Source organism: Embiotoca jacksoni, unplaced genomic scaffold (genome assembly GCF_022577435.1).
Source record: "Embiotoca jacksoni isolate LCO1_2020_lvr unplaced genomic scaffold, fEmbJac1.0.p SCAF_14, whole genome shotgun sequence".
Taxonomy (NCBI): Eukaryota; Metazoa; Chordata; class Actinopteri; family Embiotocidae; genus Embiotoca; species Embiotoca jacksoni.
In genome coordinates, this window is record NW_027185274.1 from 17,252,313 (window position 1) to 17,278,628 (window position 26,316).

A 26,316-nucleotide genomic window follows, 5' to 3' on the forward strand; every position below is an offset into this window, starting at 1 on the left:
CCGTCAACTTGTTGTACTATTATGAACAACAACAACAAAAAAATCCATCGTGGGGGGAGGCTGCTGAAGGTGTCTAAAGCCTTGTTCAGACTGACAGCACAAATCTGGGCTTTTTTTCATACCCAGATTGAATCCCAATTGATTTTTGAATGTTGGCCAGTAAAAATAAAAACGCATGAAATGGGATTTTTGCAAAACGCATTTAAAAGTGGTTTGAAAACGAATAAGAAGGAGTGCCTTTAACTGACAACACCGAGATAACCGGTGTAGATCTCTTGCGTCACTTGCAACACGACACACAAGAGACAACGTCATTTTCAGAGAGACGGAGTGAGCAGAATCTGTGCTACCGCTATCAGAGCTATCACAGAACGGAGACTTTGGTGCTGTGGAGGACAACAACAACAACAACAACAACAGCAACACTCCACAGACAGAAACCCAAATATATTGTCAGCTGACACTTTTGTGCGGGCAGCTTCCGTGTTGGAAAGTGTATATTTTTACCACAGCTACCCATACAGATAGGTTGGTGATGTTTGGACACACCAAGTCTGATCTGCTCCCTTGTGAATAACAGTGCAGACAGTCCGTCCTAAAGATCTGATTGGAGAGACAAATGTGACTCGCCTGCAGTCTGAACAAAGCCTAATGGAGCATGGCAATCTAAAACGGGGTCGTAAAATTTGAAGCTAAATCCAGCACAATTTTTAACTGGAGATGTATTTGACCTGTTTAGAGATGCACCTGACCGACCAATCAAAACTACCGCTGGCTGAACCAGTGACGCTACCGACACCCAAGACATGCTGGGAGTTGTAAAGGACGTGATCTGAGACGACGTTGGCTTCCTTAAGACGAGAAAGCAGCTGGTAATTGCAGCGGTAGCAGCCAAATGAGATGTAATTGACAATACATTGCCCGCTAATGGCACTTAAACTCCCTGGCTGCTCGAGTTTATTCACTGCTACATTCAGCTAACTAGAGACGATGCCAAACTGCACATCAAAACGTACTGCTGGAGAAAAGCCTTCAGCTTCCGACGAGCCTCGTATCCCCGCCATTTGATCTACCCTCCGTGTATCTGGAGAATGCCAACACTTATTCCTTTGTAAAGTTCACTTTTTACAAAATGCAAAAAGAAACAATGAAACTTCAATTTCAATGCCAGAAAGGGAAGTTGAGCTATAATGGCAACGAGATTTTCAGCTCCCTCGAGTACAGTGCAGATTTGTGGAAGAAGTAGAAGACAGACTTTTTAGCTGAAATTGGGGTACGTATGATTAGATTGTGAACGGGCTGCACTGACTACACTTCTCCAGTTTTAAGTGTATTTTCATCAACTTCACAAAACTAAAGAGAAGTTAGATGTTGCCTAATATGAGGTCCCTGCGTACAAAAATCCAACAGGGACCCAATTGTAGACGTTTTAGATTTTGCCCGTCTCTCGATGAGATCGCTCACAACCCCTCTCCACGAACAGCAATATTCAGAGGAGCCGTTGAAGAAGCTAATCTTAGAAAATAAAAAGGATATGGTATCGCCTTTCTGTCACTGATGGCTTGATGAATAATTCTTCTTAAGTAGGGGATGAAACACCACCCACCCGTACTCAGAGGATTAGAGATCTATTGCAGATTAACTCTAAAGGGTATCTGCTGACTAATTTTATAATGCCTGACAGTTACAAATTGGAAATACCATTTAGTATGATAGTATCTGGAAATGAGCATTTAAGAGTTTATCTGTTATCATTCGTAGCATAAGACGTCATGTGTTTCGACACGTTAGAACAGTTTTTTTTGTACTACTTTTCCAATACGTCTCATATTTTCTTTCTACTTTCTTATTTCGAACTATATATATATATATCACTCATCACTTAATTATTTGATGGATTCACTCTTTCTTTTACAGTGATGATATTAAATAATATTTTTTGTGACTGTTTTAGGATTAGAAACCAGAATGTCTCCAATACAATAATCCAGTATTGAAGTAGTGCAATGACACCCATTCAGTTAAAAAAAAAAAAAAAAAAAAAAAATAGCGTTTATTTTTAATCTCTAATTAGATCATGGTAAAAACGACACTTTCTCTTGGGGAGCGTTAGCAGCTATAGCTCTGTCACATCCATTCAACATGCAAGGGTCCACTCCGAAATGAAGGCAGTGATTCCCACAGACGAGCGATCCTTAGCCGGGCGGCAGAAGTCTTTATAACAGCCTCTCAAGTGTCGTTGAGCCCATTTAACAATTTTACATGTGACAGGTTTTGTCTGATGCAAGGCCTTACCTGTGGTAAGCACTGCATGCGGAGTATTCTTTAAGGAACTCGGACACAAGTGACTCTCACAATTTGCATAGAAATGGTTAGCTCTTTCTTCTCATAAAATGTGCCTACTCGCGACAACATGCTGCTTAATAATCACCTTTTTGCAGACTTATTAGCCTACAGCGACAGGGAGGATCATTATGGAGTTGATTATATTTTATGGTCAAATGTCTCCGCATCAGGATTTCTAGGGAAAATTTAGAAGGGGATATCAGTGGGGCTGGAAATTAACCTCATTTCACTCTCATTCATGCACAGCAATTTCAAATTATGTAATGGGCATGTCCAAAGATAGAAAGAAGCCTGCACGTTAACACGGAAACTCCTTTAATTTGGGAGGAAAACTCCTTGTAGCATAACCGTTTCCATATTGTGTTAAACATGAAATATTTAGACCTATTTTTAGAGCCGTTTGTACAACCTAATTGACCATTATTGCTTTATCTTCTCAATTGCTGTAATGCTTTGCTGATTCCTCTCATTGAAAGTGGAACATTGTATGAGTGTAATCATTTTGACACGTAACATCCCCTTTGACCTTTGTGATCCAGGCTGCTGTGATTGATACCAATGAATAATGAATGAGGAACGCTTTGGAAACATTCAACCATCTCTCCCACATTTGCCTTCTCCCTGCTGGCACATGAGCGTCTCGCCACACACACTTTGATGGGCTCGTCACTTCAAACTGAGCTGTTTGTAACTGCTAACTGGAATATGTTCAGACATATTTCCTCTGACATTCAAAGTCATAACGACCTTCCCCCCCCCCCCCCCCCCCCCCCCCTGACAGAGAAGCTTCACTAGGAAGGTGTAACGCACATAAAGAGATTCAGTCCATCTCATCCCACACACTGTAGCCAATCAAAAGCAACCACTGAAGTTTGGGTGTGGAAGCAATTTTCTGATGCTATAAAGGACCAATTTGGGTAGTTATTTACAGAACTGCATTCCTGACATTAACTGGCAATATCTTGGAGAGCTGAACAAACCTCTGAGTGTAATTTCTGAGCCGGACACACGCACACGCACACGCACACACACACTGGACAGAATGTGTAACTGAAAGATTGAAGAGTCCCTCTCTGAGTCAGAGGTCACTGGAGTACCACGGTCAACTCGTCAGTGGCCCGGTGCAGCTGTTGGATTAGATTTGTTGTGAAATGTTTGGATGTCATCGGGCTTGGTAACAGCTCACCACTACGCCTCCGTTTCTGGACCGTTTGCCATCGACCATGTAATAGCAAGTTTGTCTTTCTTGACACCTTGTTTTAGTGTGCTGGACATTAATTCCAGGCCATTGTCGAGCCTCAGATTCTGCTGTGTGAAACAGTTAATCTGCATTTAACCCACTGATGGTGTTTGGGAAGGTTCATGGCAGTGTGAAAGTCATACTGCCCTTATGAACTATTGTTACATTTTCAGATTTGCCGTTAAACCTCTTGCTGCTGGCCAAATTTTTTTTAATCTCGAGCAGATACACGATATTCTTCAAAATCATAGTAATTTTAAAATAATGAAAGAAAATGAGTTTTTTTTTTTTTTTACGATTATTATTATTATTATTATTATTATTATTGTAATAATACATAAGTTTGAACTGTTACTTTCTTAATACCTGGCTACCTGCCAGCATATGTGTGTGTGCATGTCCGTAGGCTGGTCACTTTCTCAGTCGCCATCGAGTCAGCGCAGCGAGGCAATTCCTCGATAATTTTTCTGACAGTTAGCATTTTCCAGCCAGTCATTTTGACCTCAACACCAGTGACACTGCTACGGTAATTGTTGGCTCTCTTGCTGTTTCCTTTCTCCAGGGAAAGAAGCTATGAACTTGTTGTCACTCACTATTAATTTACTTCCTCTGTGTCAGCAAAAACACCTGACACGAGTCCTCAGAACTCCTGCAGGTTAAAGTCGGCTCACGAAACACTTTTAGGCTGATTTTCCAGAAACAGACTTGAAATTACATGCTTTGAGGATCCGTTTTGGTCGCCAAGGTGCACCTGAAATGTCACCGGTCTGCACAGCCACCAAATGGGTTTGCAGACTGTCCAGTTGAAATCAGAGCGTTGCCGTTAAGTGGCACACAGAGAGGGAGCTGGTCAGGACTCGGTGGCCGGCAGCAGAGCTGTCTGTGGAAGGGTAAACAAACTTGTGTTGGTAACTGTAAGTTCAGGACAGAAGGTTTTGTCAGCAGTTGTGTTTTAGTTCCAGTGTGCAGGCCAATGGCAAACAATAAACTAGCGTAGCGATGGCGGTGTTTCTGCTATCAGGGCTCTGATCGGCGCAGAGCTGAATGAGCTGCATAAACTGAAAGTAGCTGTACATTTTTATTGTGATCAGCATTTCATGATAAGAATAAATGTTGTAATCTGTTGAAAGGGGAAGTAAAAGTGTGTCCGAGCTTTTCAACCAGCTGTGGAGGGTGAAGGAGAACACAGTTTGAATATTCAATAAAAAATTTTGAGTGCCAGTGCCACCAATGTAAAACTTTCGCCTGGGTACAAACAACCCATAATGCAATGCTCTGGTACTCTCTCCTTATTCAAAAAGAATATCCAATGTCATGGACACGTGGTTGTCTTGTTCAAACGTCTAATTTCCAGAAAAAAATGGTTGGCTTACATTTGGGTCAATACGCTATCCAAGTGTAGAGCAGTAGAGAACTATCAGCACAGTTTTCTCAGTTTATTCAGGTGCAGAAACACTAACAAGTTTTATCGTAATAGCCAGTGATGATCACACATCATTCTGCGGCCTGCAGACACTCAGAGGGATGCCAGTGGGGAGGAAATTGGTCAATTTTGGGAGAAAAGTGGGAAATATCTCCTGCATACGCATACAATTGCATAAATCATTGGGGCGGGAATCTTTGGCAAGCCCATGAATAGATTCAGATTCTTGGTGTCACGACTTAATTCAAAAGTATTCTTGATTCAGAACTGTTCTCATTTCAGTACAAAGAGCTGCAGTGCAGCAAACCATTTTTGAAATTGAATTGTGCCACAAAGCTCGTCAAAGCTTTCTATTTGGTATATATTTAGATTTGGATTAAGATTTTAGACTTTATTAATCCCACAGTGGGAAAATTTGGTCGTCACAGCGGCATATGTTTCAATTAATGTGACCAAAAAAATAATCTTACTACAACTAAATGATAGCCGTAAAGGTTTATTCATACATCTAATTTAGTATTGAATAGCGAGGTCCAAAGATCAACTGAATAAAAAAGCAACAAAGTGTTGGAGTCCTCCGTAGTCTAGTATTTTCAGGCAGTTTTGTCATTGAAACTGATGTCGTTACATTTCATATCTAAAATTGTGCCTATTCCAAGTTAAAATAAAATAAAATAAGAGGATGAAGGACAAATGAACATGAGCAATTTTATAAATCTGACAAATGCTCAGTGAATACATTATGGTTACCACTCTGTTTTTCTTCAAAAGAGCAGACTGAAAATGAATGCCCAGAATGTCTATAATACAGAGCCATCTCTGAGTCTAACTTTTTTTGTGGGAATCTGGCATCTTGTCTGCCTGGGTCTGTTTTACCATGTCTCTCACGCTCCTCCCTGAAGGATCTCTCAGTATGACTCACTGATTCCACTGACTGAAAGCTGTCATCCTTTCTTCGCCAGCAGAAGCCGGATGTGTCATGAACCCCGTCGTGCATCTTTTCCATAGAGTGCAAGAGCAGATGACAAGCCCTCTGAACTAAAAAAAAATAAAAAAAAGTATCCCACATCAGCACTCACAGTGACTAGGCCAGTGTCGACCCAGGTTATCGATGCACCCCCGAAATGTTTAAAAATGGGATCTCAACTAGGGATTGGGCACGAATTTCTACTATTTGAATAGTCGTTATAATCTACAATATCGATGCATCTAAAAGCTTCCTGCCAGCCGTCATTAAATAAGATGGAGAGAAGAAGAACACAGTCCGGAGGTTTGCAGGTAAAAGATGTCCCGGTGAGGACATGGGGAAACATGCGAAGACGACTGCAGCCGTCACAAAGTTCGGAGTGGAACTCTTTCAAAACATAAATAATGAAGAGTTGCAGTGCAAATAATGCAGGTGAATATTCGATTAAAAATTCATAGTTTAATGCGAATTTCGAATAGTAGTTTTTCTTAAAAATGGCGATCCCTCATCTCAATGTCTGGATGAACAGATTACCTTCATCGTTTTACTAGTGTCTTAAATACTACAAAGTATTTCATCATTCTTCTGCAGCTGCAGTTTAAAACAGTTCAAATACTTGTATTCTAGGTGGTGGTCAAAATATTTACAAAGCAGTAAAATACTGTTTATTTACTCAACCAAACCCAGGCAGGTTACCATGGTAATATACCATTCTTCTGGTTTCTAGTCCTTCTCAAGCTATAGACATACCGAAGAACTGTGACAAATAAAATGCATTGTGTAAAGCATGTTTTTAAAAAAAAAAAATTTGAGTAATAAAACATGATTACAGTGAATCCTAATCTAAAAAAAAACATAAATCTGTGCCTGTGCTGCTGTTAGAAAACAGTAATTATCCACTGTATCCTCCGTGGTACTAGTGGCTTGCGCACATACACCCACTGGAGATTTCTTCACAACAACCACCATTAGTGGAGAGCGGGGATATTCCTGTGAAGGACTGCTCTCTACCTTCCGACAGCGCATGGCTGCTTTCTCTGCCTGAGTGGCCTCAGTAACACACAGTTAAAACACATTTTGACTGAACAGGGTCAGAATACTGTTGTAAGCCACCATACCGGAGCATTAAGGATGTTTGACATCACTTGTTATGACATTCAGAGCATTGGTTAGTTTGAGCATAATGGAAAAAATTATTCACACAGGCTTTCTGGTGTATGGTTTTAAAAGGAGCGGCAGATAGATAATCAACTATTTCTGTCATATTGTGTGTTGCATTGACTTTAAAAGGTTTTATTTCATTCATGCTTATCACTCTTCTCAGCAGTATGTTTGCTGTAATGTTAGCGGGCCGGCCCAGCCTCTCCCAAAACAATGGTAGGGGAAACACTGAACCTGGCGGAGGGGTGTAGCATGTACCAAGAAACAACCCATTCAACTTTAGCCTACTAAATGTCATACATCTTTTGAATCCAGTAGAAGGAAGTCAGGTTCAAAAGTGACAAAACATTGATCATTCTAGAAATACAACTTCAGTAATCCTCTGGTATATACAGTACATGTACTTGCAGTGGATGCAGGGACTGTGGTCTCATAGAGGAGAACCTTCATTCTTACAATCATTCTAATAGTTTTTGAAACATATCCAGTCATATAAAGTGGTTGTACTTGCAGATTTGCATAGAAGAGTGGACTATCAGCCTCAGCAGAAGTATGCGCTCTCTGAGTGCACTTCTGGTTCCTGTTGATATTGTACTTGGTGTCCTGATCTCAGTGATTTAACACCTGACTGCTGGGAATAAATGTTGTGATTGTCAGTATAGTGATATACTGTATGTTTTCTGTCTATGTACACAAGATGTCCAACACATACAGTCACACTAAGGTGCTTCCCTCATCATGTAAATCTCTTTTCTTAAAATTGCTGCATATCACAATTGAGTATAATATTATTTTGGTGAAAAAAAGATTGATTTCAATTGGATTGCAGTATCTGTCTGAATCATGGTAATTTAATGTGTTGTTCACAACAGGTAGCCCTGTTTTCATCCACATTTTCTCAGAACTTAATTAGGAAATTAGCATGGGGGAACACGGTGTTGAAATTCTTCTGCAACATGAGAAATTGTAAGTGGAGGGCTGCACCGTGGGAGCTGCTGTATACCTTGAGGTTCTGGGATATTTATTCAATGATAGGGTGACATTTTTTCCTACCATTCCAAAAATACTGTGGGCATCTGTGGTTAGTTTGCTGGTTCCTCAAAAAGATCTTGTTTAAATAACCCTGAGGACAGTTGCTACCCTATCCTACCCCTGGTTAATCACTTTACATGCACCTTTGATAGGCTGTGACTGGGTCCCTTCGCCATCGGTCTACTAATACTTGCAGAGTTCTTTCTTGCAGAGAGGTGCAGTAACCGTGAAAAATGTGTAGCCACTGGCTACTGCCCCTCACACCGCCCTGCCCCCTCGCTTTGAGCTGTTGCTCTAAAATTTTGGTATTAGGCATGAATTCAGGGGGTAGTAATAAAATAATTTGTTTTCACAGTGCCACAGAGAGACTGCACACATGATCTTATGCGGTCTCCTGAAGGAAACTCTACACTTGTTGCAAACAGGTGATGGCTTGATTGAATATACTCACAATTCGTTTTTAGTAAATGATTATACAAGAGTGTTGGTGTCAGCAGCTTTCTCTGATGTCAAGGTCAACCCACTGAGTCCTAATTTTCTATGAATTTCCAGGCTTTGTTTTTTTGCTTGCCGTTCCTTTTTCCCCCTCAGATGAATCTTCTATTCGACCTGGAAGGGAGCCTCGTACAAGTTCAACATTTTCGGTTTTTGAAAATGTCATCTGTCGTGTTACATGTTAAATTGTGTTCTAGAATTTGTAAACCAATGATACATGAAAAGTGAATTCCTCTGAATCCCTTCTCCTCTTTAGAAGAAAGACAATTTCTGGAAAAAAAAAAAAGATTAGAAATTACTTGAATTTCTGACTTCATGCTTTTTACTCCTGACAAATGTATTCCAATAGTGCAGCTTACAGGATTTGTAACAGAACAGTCAATGAAATGCGCAGTGTGTAATGTCTTAGCTCTGACTCACTGAATTTCATGAATTTTAAGGGAAGATGAATCTGTAGCAATCAGATACCTTGACTGGTCGGTGTAATTTGAAGGTCAAACACATGAGATCCACCAACAACATATCAGTATATGCACCGCACTTCAAAAACCAGTCAAGATTATTTTGACCTTCAAGACAAATATACGCCCACTAACATTGAAATGAGTCCATTCCACTTAGCCGAAGCTAGAACGTGTTGAGAGTCCTACATGTATGATGAGCAGGCATGAAAGCAGAAAAGGGCTTAACCCTGTCTAATTCACCATAAACCAGTTTTCTAAGTGCCTGGATTAATGGCAGTGGGTCTCTTCCCTCTCAGTAGATGTCTCCAGAGATCCCAGTCCTAAGAAATAGAGTACTCGACTCTCTGGAGGCTAATGATGTCCCTGGGTCTATTTTTACACTCCAGCCTCTGATTAGCCAATTGTGTGTGTGTGTGTGTGTGTGTGTGTGTGTGTGTGTGTGTGTGTGTGTGTGTGTGTGTGTGTGTGTGTGTGTCATAAGGTGCCTCCGTGCCATCTGTCACCCTCAGTGGAGCTGTTGGGAAGAACGACCACACCTCGTCAGTCTGTCTCAAAGAATGCAAAACACAACCCTGGGCCTGCTTTGCTCTTTGATACCGATATCTATGACGAGAATGCTGGAAATGAAAACAAAATTGTTTTCAAGTGGAAAAAGAAATTCCTTCCTTTGTTGTTCTTTCAGGCAGATAACTGTATGTGGTGTTAAATCAAGTGCAGTGGAGTGTTTTTCTGAGAGATTTCTTTAACGTGCATTAATGCGTTGAATTTTCAGAGAAAGGAGCACTTGGCATTACGTGCTAACAGTAAACATGAACAGATTCCCTTAGCAGGTGTAGCAACAGGTTGTTCATGAGTCACTGGTCATCTGGTCGATGAGTAGAATATGAATTTGTTGTCTCAGAAAAAGTGCTAAATATCTGAATCACAGCAGTTGTGTTATAGAGACTTGGTTGACTGAAAGATAACACGAAACCGTGGACTTCATGAAGTTCACTGACCATAACGTCCTTTCTGCCTAAATCGAAGCCACATTTACAGTAAATAAAACAATCTGTTACTAAACCTGTATAGATTGTCTGAAAAACAAACAACAACAACAACAACTTGACACGTTCCAGCTTTGTCAGCAGCACCGATTAGTCAGCAACTGGAAATATTTTGGAGGAGCTTGGCACTATTGCTTAAGAATGCAAATCTCCCATTGTTATGGCTTAGCACAATTAGATGTGGCGTGGATTAATGAGGGACATCAGTGATGGCCTTGAATAACACAAACATGCTGCTGGAGTATCAAGCATGTCCTTGTCAGAGGGCGCAGTAGGCTATTTCCAATTTATGGTTACAAGCAATAAAATATTGGTGCTCAAATATTAAAAACACGTAAAGTATTTTTTTCACCAATGTTTTCTTCTTTAAAGATATTTCTCACTCTTGCCTCACAGTAAACAGCACGGTTTTCACGCTCTTCTCCTGTTGCCATGCGTTTCCTCTGGCTGGTTTCCAAGCCCACAGACATGCACATTAGTTATTAAGCTATACCTGCTATTGCCCCTGACCATGGTATTGGCCTCAGGGCTGCACTTGGTCCACCAAGGCCCCCTCCAGTGTGGTTGCACAGCCCTCATAATTGCATTAGGATGGGTCACATTCAGAGGGCAAATTCCCTGAGGGGAGTAAAGTACGTTCAATTTTAAATGGGATAAAATAAATGAGGCTGCGTCTTGTGCATAGATGACTCTTGTGTTGCGATCATGGGGTTTTTATTTTGATTACGTGAGCGAGAGGCCTGCAGGGAGATGTACTTCACGGACTCATCGGATAGATTTAACCAAACTGAAGGCTTTCATTCAGAGGTAGCTGTCTGGTTAGAAAGATAGGGAGCGATCCAATGTATATAGATCCTATAACGGGAGGAAACATCGTGTTGCATTCCCTCAACTTTAATATAATTTTTTTTTTTTTTTTTTTTTTTTTTAACTGCCACCAGAAAAACCTGATAAACAGACTATACATTTGTCTTTTACTTAATGAACACTGAAAGTGTTCAAGTGTTTATGATAATTACCCATTTAAAATGTCACTGATTAGGTCAAGGCTGTCTCTTTCTACAGCGCCTGTCATGCTTTTTCTGTCTTTTTTTTTTTTTTAATTATCTGTCTCTTTGATGAGATGACTGTAACACTACTTACTCACTTTCAGTGCTGTTTCATGTTCTGTAAAGTCAGGAACGTTGTGAAAAATTTAGTAATGAGGGGCGCAGATAGCAGCTGTCATTTCTAACTTGATTACTGAGCTCCACGACGGATCTTTCAACTAACTTCTTTCTGTATTTAATCATACTGGCTGTCTTTGTGTGGTTTTCTTTAAACCAGCGTTTGGCTGGTTAACCATTGTAATCGTATGGTAAATATTAGTTTGGCAGTGTTTTTGTGGAGACCGTTGATCAGAGACCTGTTTGATACAGAGCCACTGTTTTGCTTTGGTTTGATTGGGTCGTGGTCGGAGAAAGTCTATCGTGGTCAGCGGGGATATAATCTGAGGACAGGAAAAGGCCAGCTGGGCATCATCATCTTGGCCACTGTGGTGGGTGACTCTTGTTTATTTACTGGCAAAGACAGATTTTTACTGGCATTTGATACTTGGCAGGTGTTTCGGACTCCGTTAGTATGGAAGGCGGAACATCCTCATGTGATTGACGGCTGGTGGGTGATGTCCAAAAATGCTCGGCTGCAGCCAACTGTTTCCATGCCAGCAAGCGAGGGGGGGGAAAAGATGCCCACGGTCAACATTGTCCAATATGTATCTGGTCATGGGATGTCGTGTGTGTCCCCCACCCCGCGCTCTTGGTGTGCTCACATGATTATCCTCCTCAGCTCTGTAACCTTGATGGAGACGGGCTAATGCTAGTTTTTATTTTCATTAGTGCTTTAATCCAATTACAGTGTGATCCGCCCTCATCTCCGGAGGGGGCGTGGGGGGAGGGGGAGGGTTCGCGTCGTTCTCCTGCCATTCATAGATAACTTCAGAAGTGGCTGCACACACTGTGTCATCCTACACAACATAATGAGTACTCAAGTGCAGCTCTGCCTCTCCGCCCTGCCCCTGTCTCTGTCTGGCCGTATCCGAAATGGTGCATTCCCTCCTATTGATCCTCTTCCTGGTGGCGTCGCAGGCAGCCTTATCCGGCTCGTCCCAGCTTGTCTGCCTTCTGAATGGACACACAGAGAGAGCAGTGTGCAGCGTGCCAGGCTTCGGGGTTCTGTGTAGTCACAGGCATCTTGTGGCTGAGTGGTGATTTTGGCTCCCTCCCCTCCAGTCCTCCTGCCCTCCTGCCCTCCCAGTCCCCCTCTTTGCTGGTACAGTAATTATTAGAAATGCATGGAAGTCTGCCCAGTTAGCACAGTCTCAGTGCGTTATATTCCGCTAAACCTTAAAAAGCTTTCAAGCAAGTAGCGGGGCGGCTGCTTTGTGGGCTTTTTTTGTTGTTGCTGTTTTCATGGGAGCGTGTCGTGACTAGCACTAACAGGGAAGTCACTTGGGACCCACTGTAATGATTAATCTGGAGGAATGAGCAGGTTTGTCTTTTGTGACAGACTGTGGTGATTCATTGTGTTTGCAGAGATGTTAACATTTCAGTCATTGTTCATGCCACACAGACTCTCTATTCTTGCATGTAGCTGCCACCCAGGATTCAAGCCGAAAATGAAAAAAAAAAAAAAAAAAGAACCTTTGCAGGGTCCTCCGATTTCAGCCTCCAAGAATATTTCCATTTCACGGATTATGCATGTCTTTTTTAGACATAGTGACAGACTGCTATCCCCGCACAGGTTGTACAGCACCGCTAGAGCCCTAAGCTGGCTTTTAGCCATAATTCTAAATTCAGGGCAGGACATTATATGTGTGTCGTAGACCACAAAACATTCTTTGTTCTGAATTGTTTTGGGATTTTTTTTTTTTTTTTTTTTTTTTTGCCTCCGAATTGTTACAATTATTCAATAAGCCACATTAAACTCCTCCCTGTGATTATCCAGAAGCTTCGTTCCCCCCATAGTTTAAGTGTCCCTGGCAGCCCAATGTCTATATTTCTGTGTGGCCTTGTTTTCCCCTGAATACTGACTCATTACAGGAGCACACAGCATGGTATGATGGGTCACAGACGCTCAGCTCTCCGCCTCCCTAGGCTTTTGTTATGTGCCGCACAGCTGAGGCAGATGCTGAGGGGCACTCGCACTAAATTGCCTGAATGAGGGCAGATTCTGTCGGCCACTGAAGTGGAGTGCACCGTAGCTCATCGAGTCACGCGTGATCTCGAGCACAGAGAGGCAGAGCAATGTAGCTCAAAGAGGCATTAGAAAGAAATCGTTTCACCTCATATTTTTAGTGGTTTGACTCATTGTTTGACTTAAACATCTCATTGTATTTTATTTGTTCTTCTCTGTTCTCTGTAAAATGCATTTTGGAAATGCCAGTCGTGGTAGCATGTTACATTCATGTGCAACTGGCTAAACTGGAAAAATAAGTTCTCCAGTTGATCAAATTGATGCACTGCGCTCCACTTTATGCCATGTTTGTCTTTAAATGTATTATAATCCTGCATTGCAGTGACTAATACAGGCATCTTAATGTTGCAGAGGTCAGTTTTGAAAACCCAAGAAAAATGTTTGGCACACTTTTTATATGGGGTACATGTAATTTCTCATTCATATTTATACAGATAATCTAGAAATATTAATGTTTTAGTTGAATCCTGTCGTAGCGCATGAGAATAAAGAGATCTTTTTGGCCCGATGACAATATGATAAAAGTAGTGTGGCACGAAATGTGGCACATTTTATGATGCGTCATTATCACAGCCAAGCACCTTCAAACAGACACTCTTTAACAACCGTTAGGAACCTGAATCATCTCCACTCTGGCAGCTCAGCTTCTCTTGCCTTGCCCTCTTATTCTAATGTGTGTTGCCCTATTATATAACTCATAAGTATGACCATTACGTCAGTCTTTCAAGTGCTATTTTACGCCCTCGTTTTTCCAACATGTTGCCCGTCATTCTGCTGCCATAAAATAAACCCTGTTATCTGCGGACTGGGCTTGCAGAATATTTTTATATCTTAATCAATCAGTTAAAACTTATGAAAAGGATCTAAGTACACATAAATTATGTTCTAAGCCTACTTTAGTGTTATAAATGCCACAGAAATAAGATTTGGGATTAAGATTTAAATATTACAAGGGTAATTTGGACTGAGAGCTTTGAAATACATATTATTAAGAAGCAGAGTTTCTCTGCTAGTGGTTCCATTTTTAAATTTTTTTTTTTTTTTTAAAGATAATGCACAGATTTAGTGTGAGCTGCTGGCCATCTGTTATGCAGTCTTATGGTTAAAAAGTAATGCCCAAATGTAATGTCTGAAGCCTCGCAGATATTGAAGCCGCAGCTTGGGGCTATAATTATAAGACCAGCACCAGATGAGTTTCAGATGAATAGTTAAAATTCATTGAATACAACTGTATAGAGGGTTGACTTCATAACTTTTGTCTATATACTAATACACCTTTCCCTCACGCCTCCAGGCAAATCTGCAAAGAAGTGTGTTTTTAGCTTCGTCTTTGAGAAGACCGTAGTTGTTTGTGCTGCACGCCCAACATCAAACTTACTTTGTCTGGCCATTGATTATTGATCTGTTGATGGATCGTTGCCCGGTGCTTCACTTCAATGACTGTGCATATCTATGGTACACTTATAAGCTAGCTCTACCTGCAGAGTTTGGTCTGCACCTCATCTTTATGTTTTGAAGTAGTTCCACACAGAAAGTTTTGACGGCTGCGATCGTCTTTGCATGTTTCTCGTGTTCACACCGCGGCACATAATCTCCCCGCGCCACACAATTTTGCTCGCCTATCTGCCTGGTAGCCAAAGACTATGTAAAAGTGGACGTAGTATCCGACTCTGAAAAATGAGGCAGATGCAGAAGTGCCTTAAGCTGCGATACCACCGGGTGCCACTAGAGGTCGGCGCCAAAAAGCCTTCGGCACCATAGACTCCCATTCAACTTCTCTCATAAAATTCTCAGTCAATAAACTTTCCCCAGCAGTTATCTCGATGTTGTTGGCTAAAGTCGCTCCTTCTTATTAGTTTTCTGGAGGTCCATCTGAAAATAATCCATCATTAATTAGAAAATAAGGCTATGTCGTTCAGTCAGGTTACAGCTATCGGTGGATGGGATGTTGTAATGCCGGGTTTCCAATCAGATCAGTCAGATCCACTGCTGGCTCCTCCCCCCAGCTCATCCAAATATGGTCACTTCCTGCTCCAAACTGCTCCCAATGGCGCCGGACACATTCCAGACTCGAGGCGTCCTAACGGCCGTTCACAAACCGACGGGTGACGTCACTGTTGGTTGCCTTTCTTGTAGAATGGTGTTCTTCTCCCCATGTTGTGTAATGGCAACTGACAGACAGCTTTTACCGCCACCTTCTGACAAGAGTAACGCATTACAACCATGTGCCGGTAGGAATTGGGGAAATAAGGCAGGATAGTTGCACATATATAATTTTTTTTAAATATCTGAATGACTATTCGAATATTTGAAAATCATGACCCATCCCTATATACAGAATGTGATTAACTGGTGAAGACATTGGAGTATCGTATCACCAATGGCCCAGCCACAGAAGGCAGTAACGGTGATCGGTTTAAAATGTGCATTGTTTTGACAGCCTCATCAGTGTTAACAGTCACTTCTTCGAGTCTGCACTGCTGCGTCCAGACAGCCATAAAGAGGAGGATGAGGAGGAGGAGGAGCTGTGATGTCAAAATAAGGGGAGAGGGGAGCTGGGAAACACGTTTCCATAGCAACTGCTAGAAATGAGTATAACTGCGGTTGAGAGGCATGAGCAGCAAGCAAATACTCACTTCTTCATTAAAGCTAGGAGGTCCTGAATGCAAGGACTGATGGTATGTATTGTCACTTCAAGACAAAACTAGGTTTGTTTGTTCTGAATGAAATGCTTCCCTGTTAGTTTCTCGCTGCGTGTAGATTTTCCACCGTTACTGAGGCACTTCCTTCCCACAGACATTTGCAGTCATTGGCTTTCCATTTGTTTCGACTCTACCAGTTAAAAGCTGTTTTGATAGTGGAGCACTGGTTTCACATACGTGTTCATGTTTCTGCTTTCATTCATTTTAGCACACACTTTGTTATTTCAGTAGCCCTATAATCTACATGACACTAAAAGCTCTTAATGCAGTAAATGAATACGGTAGCAGTTTTATTCCTGCTGAGTAAAAAACAGTTTGTCTTCTAAGAGGCAGGTTTCGATAGAATTTATTTTCGGCGTATGTAAATTTGGAGAAACCCCTTCATTGTTTCAATACTGCCGTTACCTTGGCCAAAATATAAATATGTATAGTTTACTCCAATATCTTGTGTTGTGTTCATTTGAAGGACAGATCCGATCTTTTGTTTGTTTTAGATCACAGATAATGAGCGGCGGTTTTTAACTGTGACTGTCAATTTGGCAGGCTTAAGGTTTAACTGGTTGTGAATGCGCGTGTTTGTTTCACATCAGCAGAATAGATAATGAGCTTAATCCTACATGGCAGGCGAGGCGAGTCACAGCTTGAGTCGAGGTTTACTACAACAGCACCACAGCACCCGAGGTGTTTCGAGATAACTCCAGAAGCAAGAGGAGAAAGACCCGGCTTGGCAAAAATTCCCCTTTACCTGGCATCCCTCGCCCTTCATATCTTATCTGTTAATTCCAAAATAACAGTGTATTCCTGTGGGGAATTTACGTGTAAGATATAACCCAAGCTGGAAAGGATGGTTTCGGCTCCATGAGACTATTTAAGGTCCTCCAACTGTGACCACTGATTGCTGCAGCCCAAGCACATTAATGTACATCATTTCCATTCATGAAATACCTCCCATTCCCCCACCATCATTACACACACAGACACAACACAAACACACCCATGCACGTGCAAGCACATGTGCACGTGCTGGTGTCAAGTAGTGTAGTACAATGCCTCATGGTTGTGCAGAGGAATTTAAGAGCATGATGCTTAAATAGATGCACACAGACTACTGCACGGTGTCCACTGGGAACCGTTCAGTCACTTCTGCTGCTAAAGAACAGTTATAGACAGATAAATGATGCACACCTTTTTTTTCATTTTACTGCATCCTGCTGTGATCTGCATCCAGAAGCAGCAGAGACATCGACTGTAATAAATGATATACTACCTATGATAATGTAATATTTTTCTCCATGTTACTATAAATTTAATGAGATTGCTCGAAGACTACTAACGCTAAGGTTTTTTTGTGTGTTTTTTTTTTTTAATGAACTACAGAGACATGAATTATTGACACTGCAAGCTGTCTTCTATAGTGACAATCAGCCTGCATCCAAATGTGACATTGCCCACAGCTAAAGTAATTGTTACATCACAAATAAACTGCTAATGTCAGAGCTACAGTTCCTATGTTGCATTCAGAATTGCTTTGTGCTTTCCTACTTTGACGCAGAAAAACAACAGACCAACAACTAGATTTATCACTGGTGGGATTTCTTTTAGTATTGTGGTGTAATTTTGTCTTGCACTGCTCATATATCATGTCAGGTTTATTTTTTTTTTTTTTCATGGAAATAAGGCTAGTTTTCCATCTCCGATTTCCTTAGTCCATTTTTTTGGCAGCTGACCTGCATATTCTGCATCCATTATTGGCAATGTGTCGAATTTCTTGAGTCCATCTTCTTTGATCGAAAATGTAATTATTGAAGTGAAATTTTTGACTTGCATTGCTACCTTTCTTTCCCGGTTTAATTAGTAGGAATAGTAGGCAGGTTGATTTTGATGGGACCCTCCCCATTGGGGAAATTATCATAAATATTTTTATCAAAGCTATAAAAAGTTCAACTGCAGGGAGATTCATGTTTGCCCACAACTAGGTCACGCTTAGGCTATCTGCTTGAAAAGTGAATGTCTCTGTAGGTCTCGCGAACTAAACACAGGTTTGGATATGTTACTCCTGTTTGTATGCAAGTTTTACGCGCCTGAGGTTAGGTTTGCCAATTAGTGGCACGTAGCACCTCCTCATGCTCTTCAGGCCATCTTCCTCTTTCCTCATTTCTAGGTGTTCCAGTTTTAATACACACCAGCCACACTTTGAGTCTTCTTTCTTTGAACACTCTTCTGCAGTTCGATGATTAGCAGTTCACAGCCTGAGCAGTATAGTTTTAAGTTTAATATTTCCAATACTACAATAAATAATAGATGTGAAAATATACTTATATAGGTTTTTGCTTTTATGCATCAGTGAATTTTGTTTTAAAATATGAAAATGTATATTATTCTTTGTGCAAAGCCGTTTTGGAATTGATAAATAAAAAAATAGTAAAGAATGAAGTAGTAGTAGATAAATATCAGGAATGACATGGGGAAACAGCAATGCTTTCTTAACTGAGCTCAGCAGAGTCACTGACACACCCTGAGTATTGATTGACATATGAGTAATTAATTATTTGTCAAATACTTAAGCAGAAAGACCAAGTGTCTCGCCATGTTAATGGCTTTGTGGGACTGTACTTACTTTTGCACAGCACTGATCGAGTTAAATGCTTAAAAAAAAGCATGCTAACAAGCTCACTGTGACGATGCTAACATACTGATATTAAGCAAGCACAAGGTTTAGCATGTTCAACATATTAGTTTAGTGTGTCAGCATGCTGACACTGCTTGTTCACTTGTTTTAAAGCTTAGCTTCTGTGACTCATCACATTGTTGTACACCTTTATTAAGTCAACATTTAAAAGACGGAAAAATTAAAGCCGAGGTTGATGGGACTGTTATACGCTTCTCATCTATTATTCATAAACCAACGTATTGGAGATATACAACTTTGGATCTGATGGTGGTGTTATATGAAATGTTAAAGGATCACTAACAATATCTGCGCTAAATTTAATGGCAATCCAAAGTCGGTGAGGGACGTTCTTCACTGAACGCTACGAATGCAGTGCTACAGGAAAGAAATGACCCAAAAGAAAAATGTCAGATTCCACGTCCCTGGAGCCGGTCTACGCCACCAGGGATCGGCACCCCAACCCGGCCTGCCACCTGGCTTGCAAAGACCCCCATCCCGTTAACTTGTACCTGCAGGTGTTGGGCCCACAGGGTGATGGCTCCATGTCGTCCCTGTGCTCCGCCTTGAACCAAAGTCCGGCCACTAGATCCTCGTCTTTGAGCTCCCCTCCCACGTTCGTCTCCTAGAGGCTGTCCATGTCTCCCTAGTCGAGGCGAGCTCTGACGAGTGCCTTCCGTCAGGGTGTTTTGAATCTCTCTCAGTCTGGCTGAAATGAGTTTCCTCCTCCCTTTCCAGGGTGGCCGGGCTCAGCCTTAGAGATAAAGGTGAGGAGTGTTGACATCCGGAGTAGAGCTGTTGCTCATTTGCATTGAAAGGAGCCACTTAAGGTAGTTCGGGCATCTGATTACGATACCTTCAGGGCACTTCCCATCTGAGGTGTTCTGGGCATGTCCAACTGGGAGGAGAGCTCGGGGTACACCCCAGAACACGGTGGAGGAATTATATATCTCATCTGGCCTGGAAAGACTTTGGGATCCCCCATAAGGAGCTAGAAAACGTAGCTGGAGAGAGGGAAGTCTGGGCTAACGTGTGCAACCTGCTGTCACTGCAACAGACCTCGGATAAGTGGCAAAAAATGGATGGATGGATCAATAGATAAAAACAGTTTTTTTTCTGCCTGCCCGCTGACAAAAATACCTTTTGCGCCAATCCTTCGTGTGGAGATTTTCCACCGGATAAGTTATAACCTGCTGGTGGCACTAGATTTAGAGTACAGGAAGTAGTCCGTGGGATTCATCCTCTGAGCATAATTCCATGACAATTTACCCAGCAGTCGTTAAGGTATGGACCACGGTGGCGGACTGACCGACTAACACACACCCTGAACCCTGCTCGCGGCATGCTGGGTTGGTTTCAGGGGTACCAGTTTATCACATTTATCAGGATACCATACTTGAAATTTGTGCTACAGGCAAAATTGCTTTTCCTCTTTGAAAAAGCCATTTTTAATGGATTAAGTTTAAAAGTAGTGTCTTACTGTATTTTCCACTTACACTTTTCTTATCTACAGTGCGTCCTCCTTTAACGTCTATGATGTGGAGATCCCCAAGCAGCTTTACTTGGTTTTGAAATGGACATATCACCAGGGATACACATGCAGATTAAAATTTTTGGACCACACGTTTGTCTTGTAACGTGAACACCCCCTGATTTGAGAGGGATTTTTCCCTTTAACAAGTCTTGAATTACAATAGCTTATTAGCCTCTTTCATATTTGAAGAAGTGAGCTGTTGGTGGTAGAGCAATTACCCTGTCGTCATAACTCAGCAAAGAGGTGCCATGGCTCTGCCTTCATTGTGAAAGACCCAATTAGTGCCGGGCCTACAGGATAATTAAATTTGGAAAACTCTCAGAGTGTGCAGGTGTCTTGTTGTTTGTATTGTAATCCTCTAATGAGGGAAGAAACATTTGGGGAGGGGGAGATGGAAGATGATATGGGGCGGTCCTCCCTCAGCATGTCGGCTTGCTCGGAGGATATGAAAACGGTTTTGCATTGTTGGTTTTAATGGGAAAAGCAGTGATGTGAGGTACACTGACAGGTTTTAGAATCGGGCTCGCTGCTTTCTGACTTCATGACGTTGGTATAATGCATCCAATTGATGCAGTCATATGAAAGTATGTAATAACCGTATGAAAAATCTCCCATGTTAAGAGTTTAACAGTTAACAATTTATATTACCTGTTCCTTCATTTATGTAGGAAATATACTGCAGACTCATTTTCCAGTACGGCGGCTGTGCCCAATTAAAGAAAGTCTGATAAATGGCAAATGGTTTGCACTTGTGTGTATATTCTTTTTTTTTTTGTATTCTTTTTTTTTTAATTGCTTCCCATTCACAGACTCGGACAGAGCATCCATGCCATTGGGAGCTATTTAGGATTCTGGCAATAGCAGTAGATCCTACCATCATGAGGGTTATAATTTGTGTGAAGTGTTGATTCAACTTTACCAACATGTGCTGTGCTGTCAACACTCTTTATTTAAATGGGAGGGTCCAAAAATATTACAGACAGCTCTCCGTATAACCTGCTGAAGTCCATCGGCAGCAGAAATCACAGCCTCTAAAATAACCGTTGAAATAAATCAACACCTATCTACCTCCAGATTGAATTACAACTAACTGTTATAAAGATCATGAAGGGAGGATTTATCCCTGGGCTGTTGTATTATACTTTAACTCCCAGTCATTTAAATTTTTATAGCTGACTGGTGGACAATTCATAGTCGTAATAAACATTAGAAGTCACTTGCTTTTGCTTTTAATTTGCTCCTCGAACACAAAGCTATGTCAGGAATTTATTATGGATGATTCGGAAGCCTCTGCATTTCTGACATATTAAAGTTAATCCTGAGATGATTATGGGACTTCATTTTTCACAGTTCTGTTAATGTCTCTTCCCAGCTAAAATGTCATAGGGCATAAGAGTCGGACCAAAAAGCTCTGCTTTAGATTTCAGGGGTACAAAGAACCGCAATATTTCACTAATTAACACTAGTAGATGGTAGTGATGGAAGTGTAGCTGTGACTTTTGTGGGAATTATTTCACTCAACCTTTACTCTGACTTTACTTTTACTCAACTGGTCTTCTTATATGGTTTTACCACATTCGTGCTGAACCCCTGTTTTTTTTTTTTAATTTTCCTGCGGAGTTGAAAATGGTTGCATTTATCGTTTCTTAGAAAGCTGCTACTCTCCACTCTGGCTTAAGACATTATTTATGTGTTTAGCGTGTTTCTGAAGCTGTCTTTACTGATATATCTCTGTCTGGTTTGGAAACTATTTTCGATGTAAAACCCTTTCATACATTGGACGTGATAACGGGCCATACAAGTAAACACCTCTTGACTTATGTTCAGCAGCAGCATACCTCCCCTGTAGATGAGTTGTCTATGTTTGACTAAATGAGTATAAACTTTTTTTCTCGGCCCAATTAAAACAAAATCCATTAACTGATCCATAAATTATCTTAACATTGTTTTGTGTTAGTAGGCTGTCGAAAACGGTGTTGATGTCTGCGTTTGATGTTCCATCACTTTGAACATCAAATTCTGATGATAAAATGAAACGGTTGGCTCATTTAAATAAATAAAATTTTCAAACAACTGAATAAATGTCAATTATAGTGCTTTGAGCTTGGTGTTAAATTGACTCAAATGACAGCAGACACAGTGCAGTGATTTGTACCTGACACTTCTGGTCTGGTTGGATCACAGTCTCTGGAAAACATCTTAAACACTCGTTTGTTTTTCAGGTTTATTCTTTACAGTATCAATAATTTCATCTTGTATGCAAGATTTCGAGGTTGAAAGTTCAAGAGCTTAAGTGATTTATCGATCAGCAGAACAATTATCAATAGCTGATCTGTTATTCAAGTAATTTTCAGGCAAAAATATCCAAAATTCACCAGTTCCAGACGCTCAAATGTGAATATTCCGTCTGCCATCAACATATCAGAAGTTAGCGGCCTATGTTCCCCCTCTCGCCCTGACAACCGCTGTAGTGCATTCACATTCACTCAGCCTCACTCAGGCCCATTTAGTCACACTGCTTAGTCACCCGCTAGAGCCCCGACTGCCCCCTTTGGGACGTTCGACAGGAAAACAAGTGACGCTCTGTTTCTAATTAAGCACAGCCGTGTCCATATAATATAATAAAAGTCTGTCTTTGTCATCCGCTCATCAAAAAGCAGGAACACGCTGAGGTACACGCTGCATTGTATTTCCTTCTCACCAGACAGAATGATTTCTAAGCATTTTAAAAATAATTTATCTTAAAAGATGCTGAGAGAATAGTCTCCTTAGTAGCAGCAACTGAATTTCAACAGCGTAATTAAAGTGCTGGCTTGATGTTATTTCTCTTGAAGGAACAGGAAGACTGCAGGCGAGAGAGCAATAGGAAATGTCCAACTTTTCTCTAATAGGGCTGCTTGACCAAAATGGCATCGTCAGTGTCTTGATGTGCGTGTACATTCCTTTTGCAGAGATTTCTTGTTCCCTGCTGCCTTTTCAGTGGCAGTAAATATATTGATATATGTTTAGAGATGTGCGTTTCATCACCTACAGGCATTGGATATTGGAGCTGCTGCAGGGCGATGTGCAGGAAATGAGAAAAAATAAAATAAAAGCTACATTGTTCATTACTTGTACCAACTGTTAACTAAAATCAAAAAATGAATGAATGATTTGTTTCACACCAACTTCCAGTGTGTGGTAAATATTCAAATAGAAATATGTAAGTCTCCTTGTGACAATAAAAACTGTGAGTGCAACTGCAAGAAGACTCTCAGTCCTGGAGGTTTCCAATAATTAGAAAAGCTTTCTTAATCAGTGCTTCGCTTTGTATGTTGTTTCTGATCATGTTTTGTGCCTTTTTTTTCTGTTGCAGTTTCACTGGAAGTGCAGATCATACCAACTCACGGCGAGATTAGCCTCGGAGAGTCCAAGTTCTTCATGTGCGAAGGTATGTTTATTCTACTTTTTTTTACCTTTTAAACCTGCACCATGTTTTCGGTTTTACACTGACATTTTTGACGTTTTTGTAAAGATGTTCCATAAAGTGATCACACAAAAAGATCTAAATACAATAATTTGTTCATATATAAAAATCAACTTAAAAAATGAAATGTGGAAAAGGTCTTCTCAAAAATTGTTTTTTTTTTCCCATCTGTTTCAAGCTGGCATGTGAGCTCTATTTGTGCACACTGCAGAGATATAATTATAGATAAATGATTCGCAGTGCGTGAAAAAACAATAGAATTATATAAACCACTTCGTCAACCACACGTTGTGTTCTTCAAGGGTTTAATTGTAAAACTACATCACTTCACAAAGTGGTATCCTGGTTACCCAAAGGTCCAGTATGTGTATCACATATGTATGTAGCCAAAATGTTCTGGTTTTCAGTTTCATTAATTCATTATCTTTGCCAATGATATGTTATTTGATGTCCTTTTTTTTCCTTTTTTTTTTTTCGGTTTTCCTTCATGTTGAGACCAAAAACATTTTTGGGGGATTATTATTAGCTTTCATTTTTTCATTTGGTTTCTGCAGACAGCTAAAATGCATAAACTGCTGGCTTCCGTCTATATAGGAGTGTGAAACACCCACAGTATTCAGTCTGTGGGCAGCGGCTGACTTCACAGATGTGAAATGAGGACATTATGGATACCTGTTTTCTTACATGCTGCTCTGCTGTGTCTCTGCTCTTAGTTGTAGGCGTTGCTAAGCACATAGACTGGTTTGGACCGAGTGGGGACAGGATAGAGCCGAATAGACCAGACATAACGGTAACCCGTAACGATGAGTCATCCTCCACCCTCACACTGTACAAAGCTGGGACTGACAACGCTGGGACATACAAGTGTGTCGCTACCAACGGTGACCAGCAAGTGGAGTCAACCGTCAAAGTGAAAATCTTCCGTAAGTTTTTTTTTTTTTTTAACAGTACGCTGTCTAAATTATTGAGTCTAAACAGTGTAGAAGAATCCTGTTTATTCAAGTCATACCATTTTATTGACTGCTCAAGGGCAACACATTACTCTTTTTCTTTTCAAGTGAGGATGGATTTTTCATCTGTTCAATAAATGGTCGGAAGACCATTAGAGAGCTGCTTAATGATCCTGTCTGTTGTGCAGTTCTTGTGAGTAATGGCTTTTATTTTCCATGAATGTCAAGCAACAGTGTCCCATCAGAGAAAAAAAAAATATTTTCCAAACAGAACTTTTCTGCTACTTCAGTGCCTATTCTTGGTCTTTTTGAAGTGATTCCCTGTGAAGACACTGCATATTTAAATCAGGATATTGTATTTTGTACAGGATTTTACAAAGTAAGATTGCAGCTTTATTTTTTTGGCTTAGTAAATGTAGGAATAAATGTAACCGTTTTAAAAAGTATAGCAGCTCATGAAAGCGGCCCGCGGCAGTCTCTTCAAGTCCCAAACTTCCACCGGCAGCAAGCTACTCCCGTTGTCATCATAGTCATACACATGCCAACTTCTGCCATCTGAAGGAATGGAAAGCAGCAAAATGCAGCAGTTTCCATACATAGTGCAGTGTCACCCCCTGCAAAGAACATAAATCATACCATATACAGGAGCAGGTTTTACAGTAAAACTTTTACCTGTCATTGCAAGAAGATAATCTCTACGTGTTCATATGTTCAGCCCTGATGAGATAGTTTCACGGCCGGAAAGTTGAATGCGATTCTGTAAGTCGAGTCTGTCCAGTAACGGTAGGGCTTGGTTCCATGTTGAATAGAGCTCCCAACATATTCCATTAGCCAATTAGTTTTAGAAATGGCTGCTTCAGTTCTGGTAACTGACACCATTGGGGGAGTCATGGGAGCTCATTCGGAGTGATAGTAAGCCTTTGATTGTAAAGTAGTTCAGAATTGGATTTTTCAAAGCTGAAAAGAGCCTTGATTGGTAAAACTGATATTCATTGTTGCAGTTTCAACCTTTTTTTTTGCTTTTAAATTGTGAGTTATTGGGATAAAAATGACTCGTGTCATTTTGAATATACTCTGTTGCTTGTCGAGCGCTATTTCGGAACACATGCTTCAAAGATGCTGTGAATAGAAGTGTATTTTACTTAACAGGAACACAAAGCGAAGGGCGTTTTGACGAGACTAATTACATCAGGGAGTGAAATTTTTTTTTTCTTTTATTGCAGAAAAAATCACTTTCACAAACGCACCCTCACCACAAGAGTTTAATGAAGGCGACAACGCCAACATCGTCTGCGATGTCGTCAGTTCACCTCCACCCACCGTCCTCTGGAAGTACAAAGGCACGAAAATACAGATGGAGAAGGATGGTAAGATTTGCGTGAACAGCACAGGGATTTCTATCTCGGTCTCAGCTGCTATCATTTAATCTGACACATCATTTCTAGTTTAACAAATCTAGCTACATGATGTTGAATAATGAGGCCGAATTAGGACAATTATGTTTCATTTATGCTGTTGTTTGCAGAGTGTTGTTCATTAAATGTCTATAAATTGATCATTTTTGTTGTACAGTGTCTAAGTCGTGAAG

At 40.8% G+C, this 26,316-nt stretch overlaps 1 protein-coding gene across 1 annotated transcript in view; it reads left to right on the forward strand.

Moving 5' to 3' along the window:
- Positions 1-26,316, forward strand: part of ncam1b (neural cell adhesion molecule 1b) — a 70,069-nt gene that overhangs the window by 6,095 nt on the left and 37,658 nt on the right. The window contains 3 exon segments of the mRNA XM_069148365.1: positions 23,668-23,742; positions 24,492-24,701; positions 25,952-26,095. Coding sequence (XP_069004466.1) covers positions 23,668-23,742; positions 24,492-24,701; positions 25,952-26,095 — 429 coding nt within the window.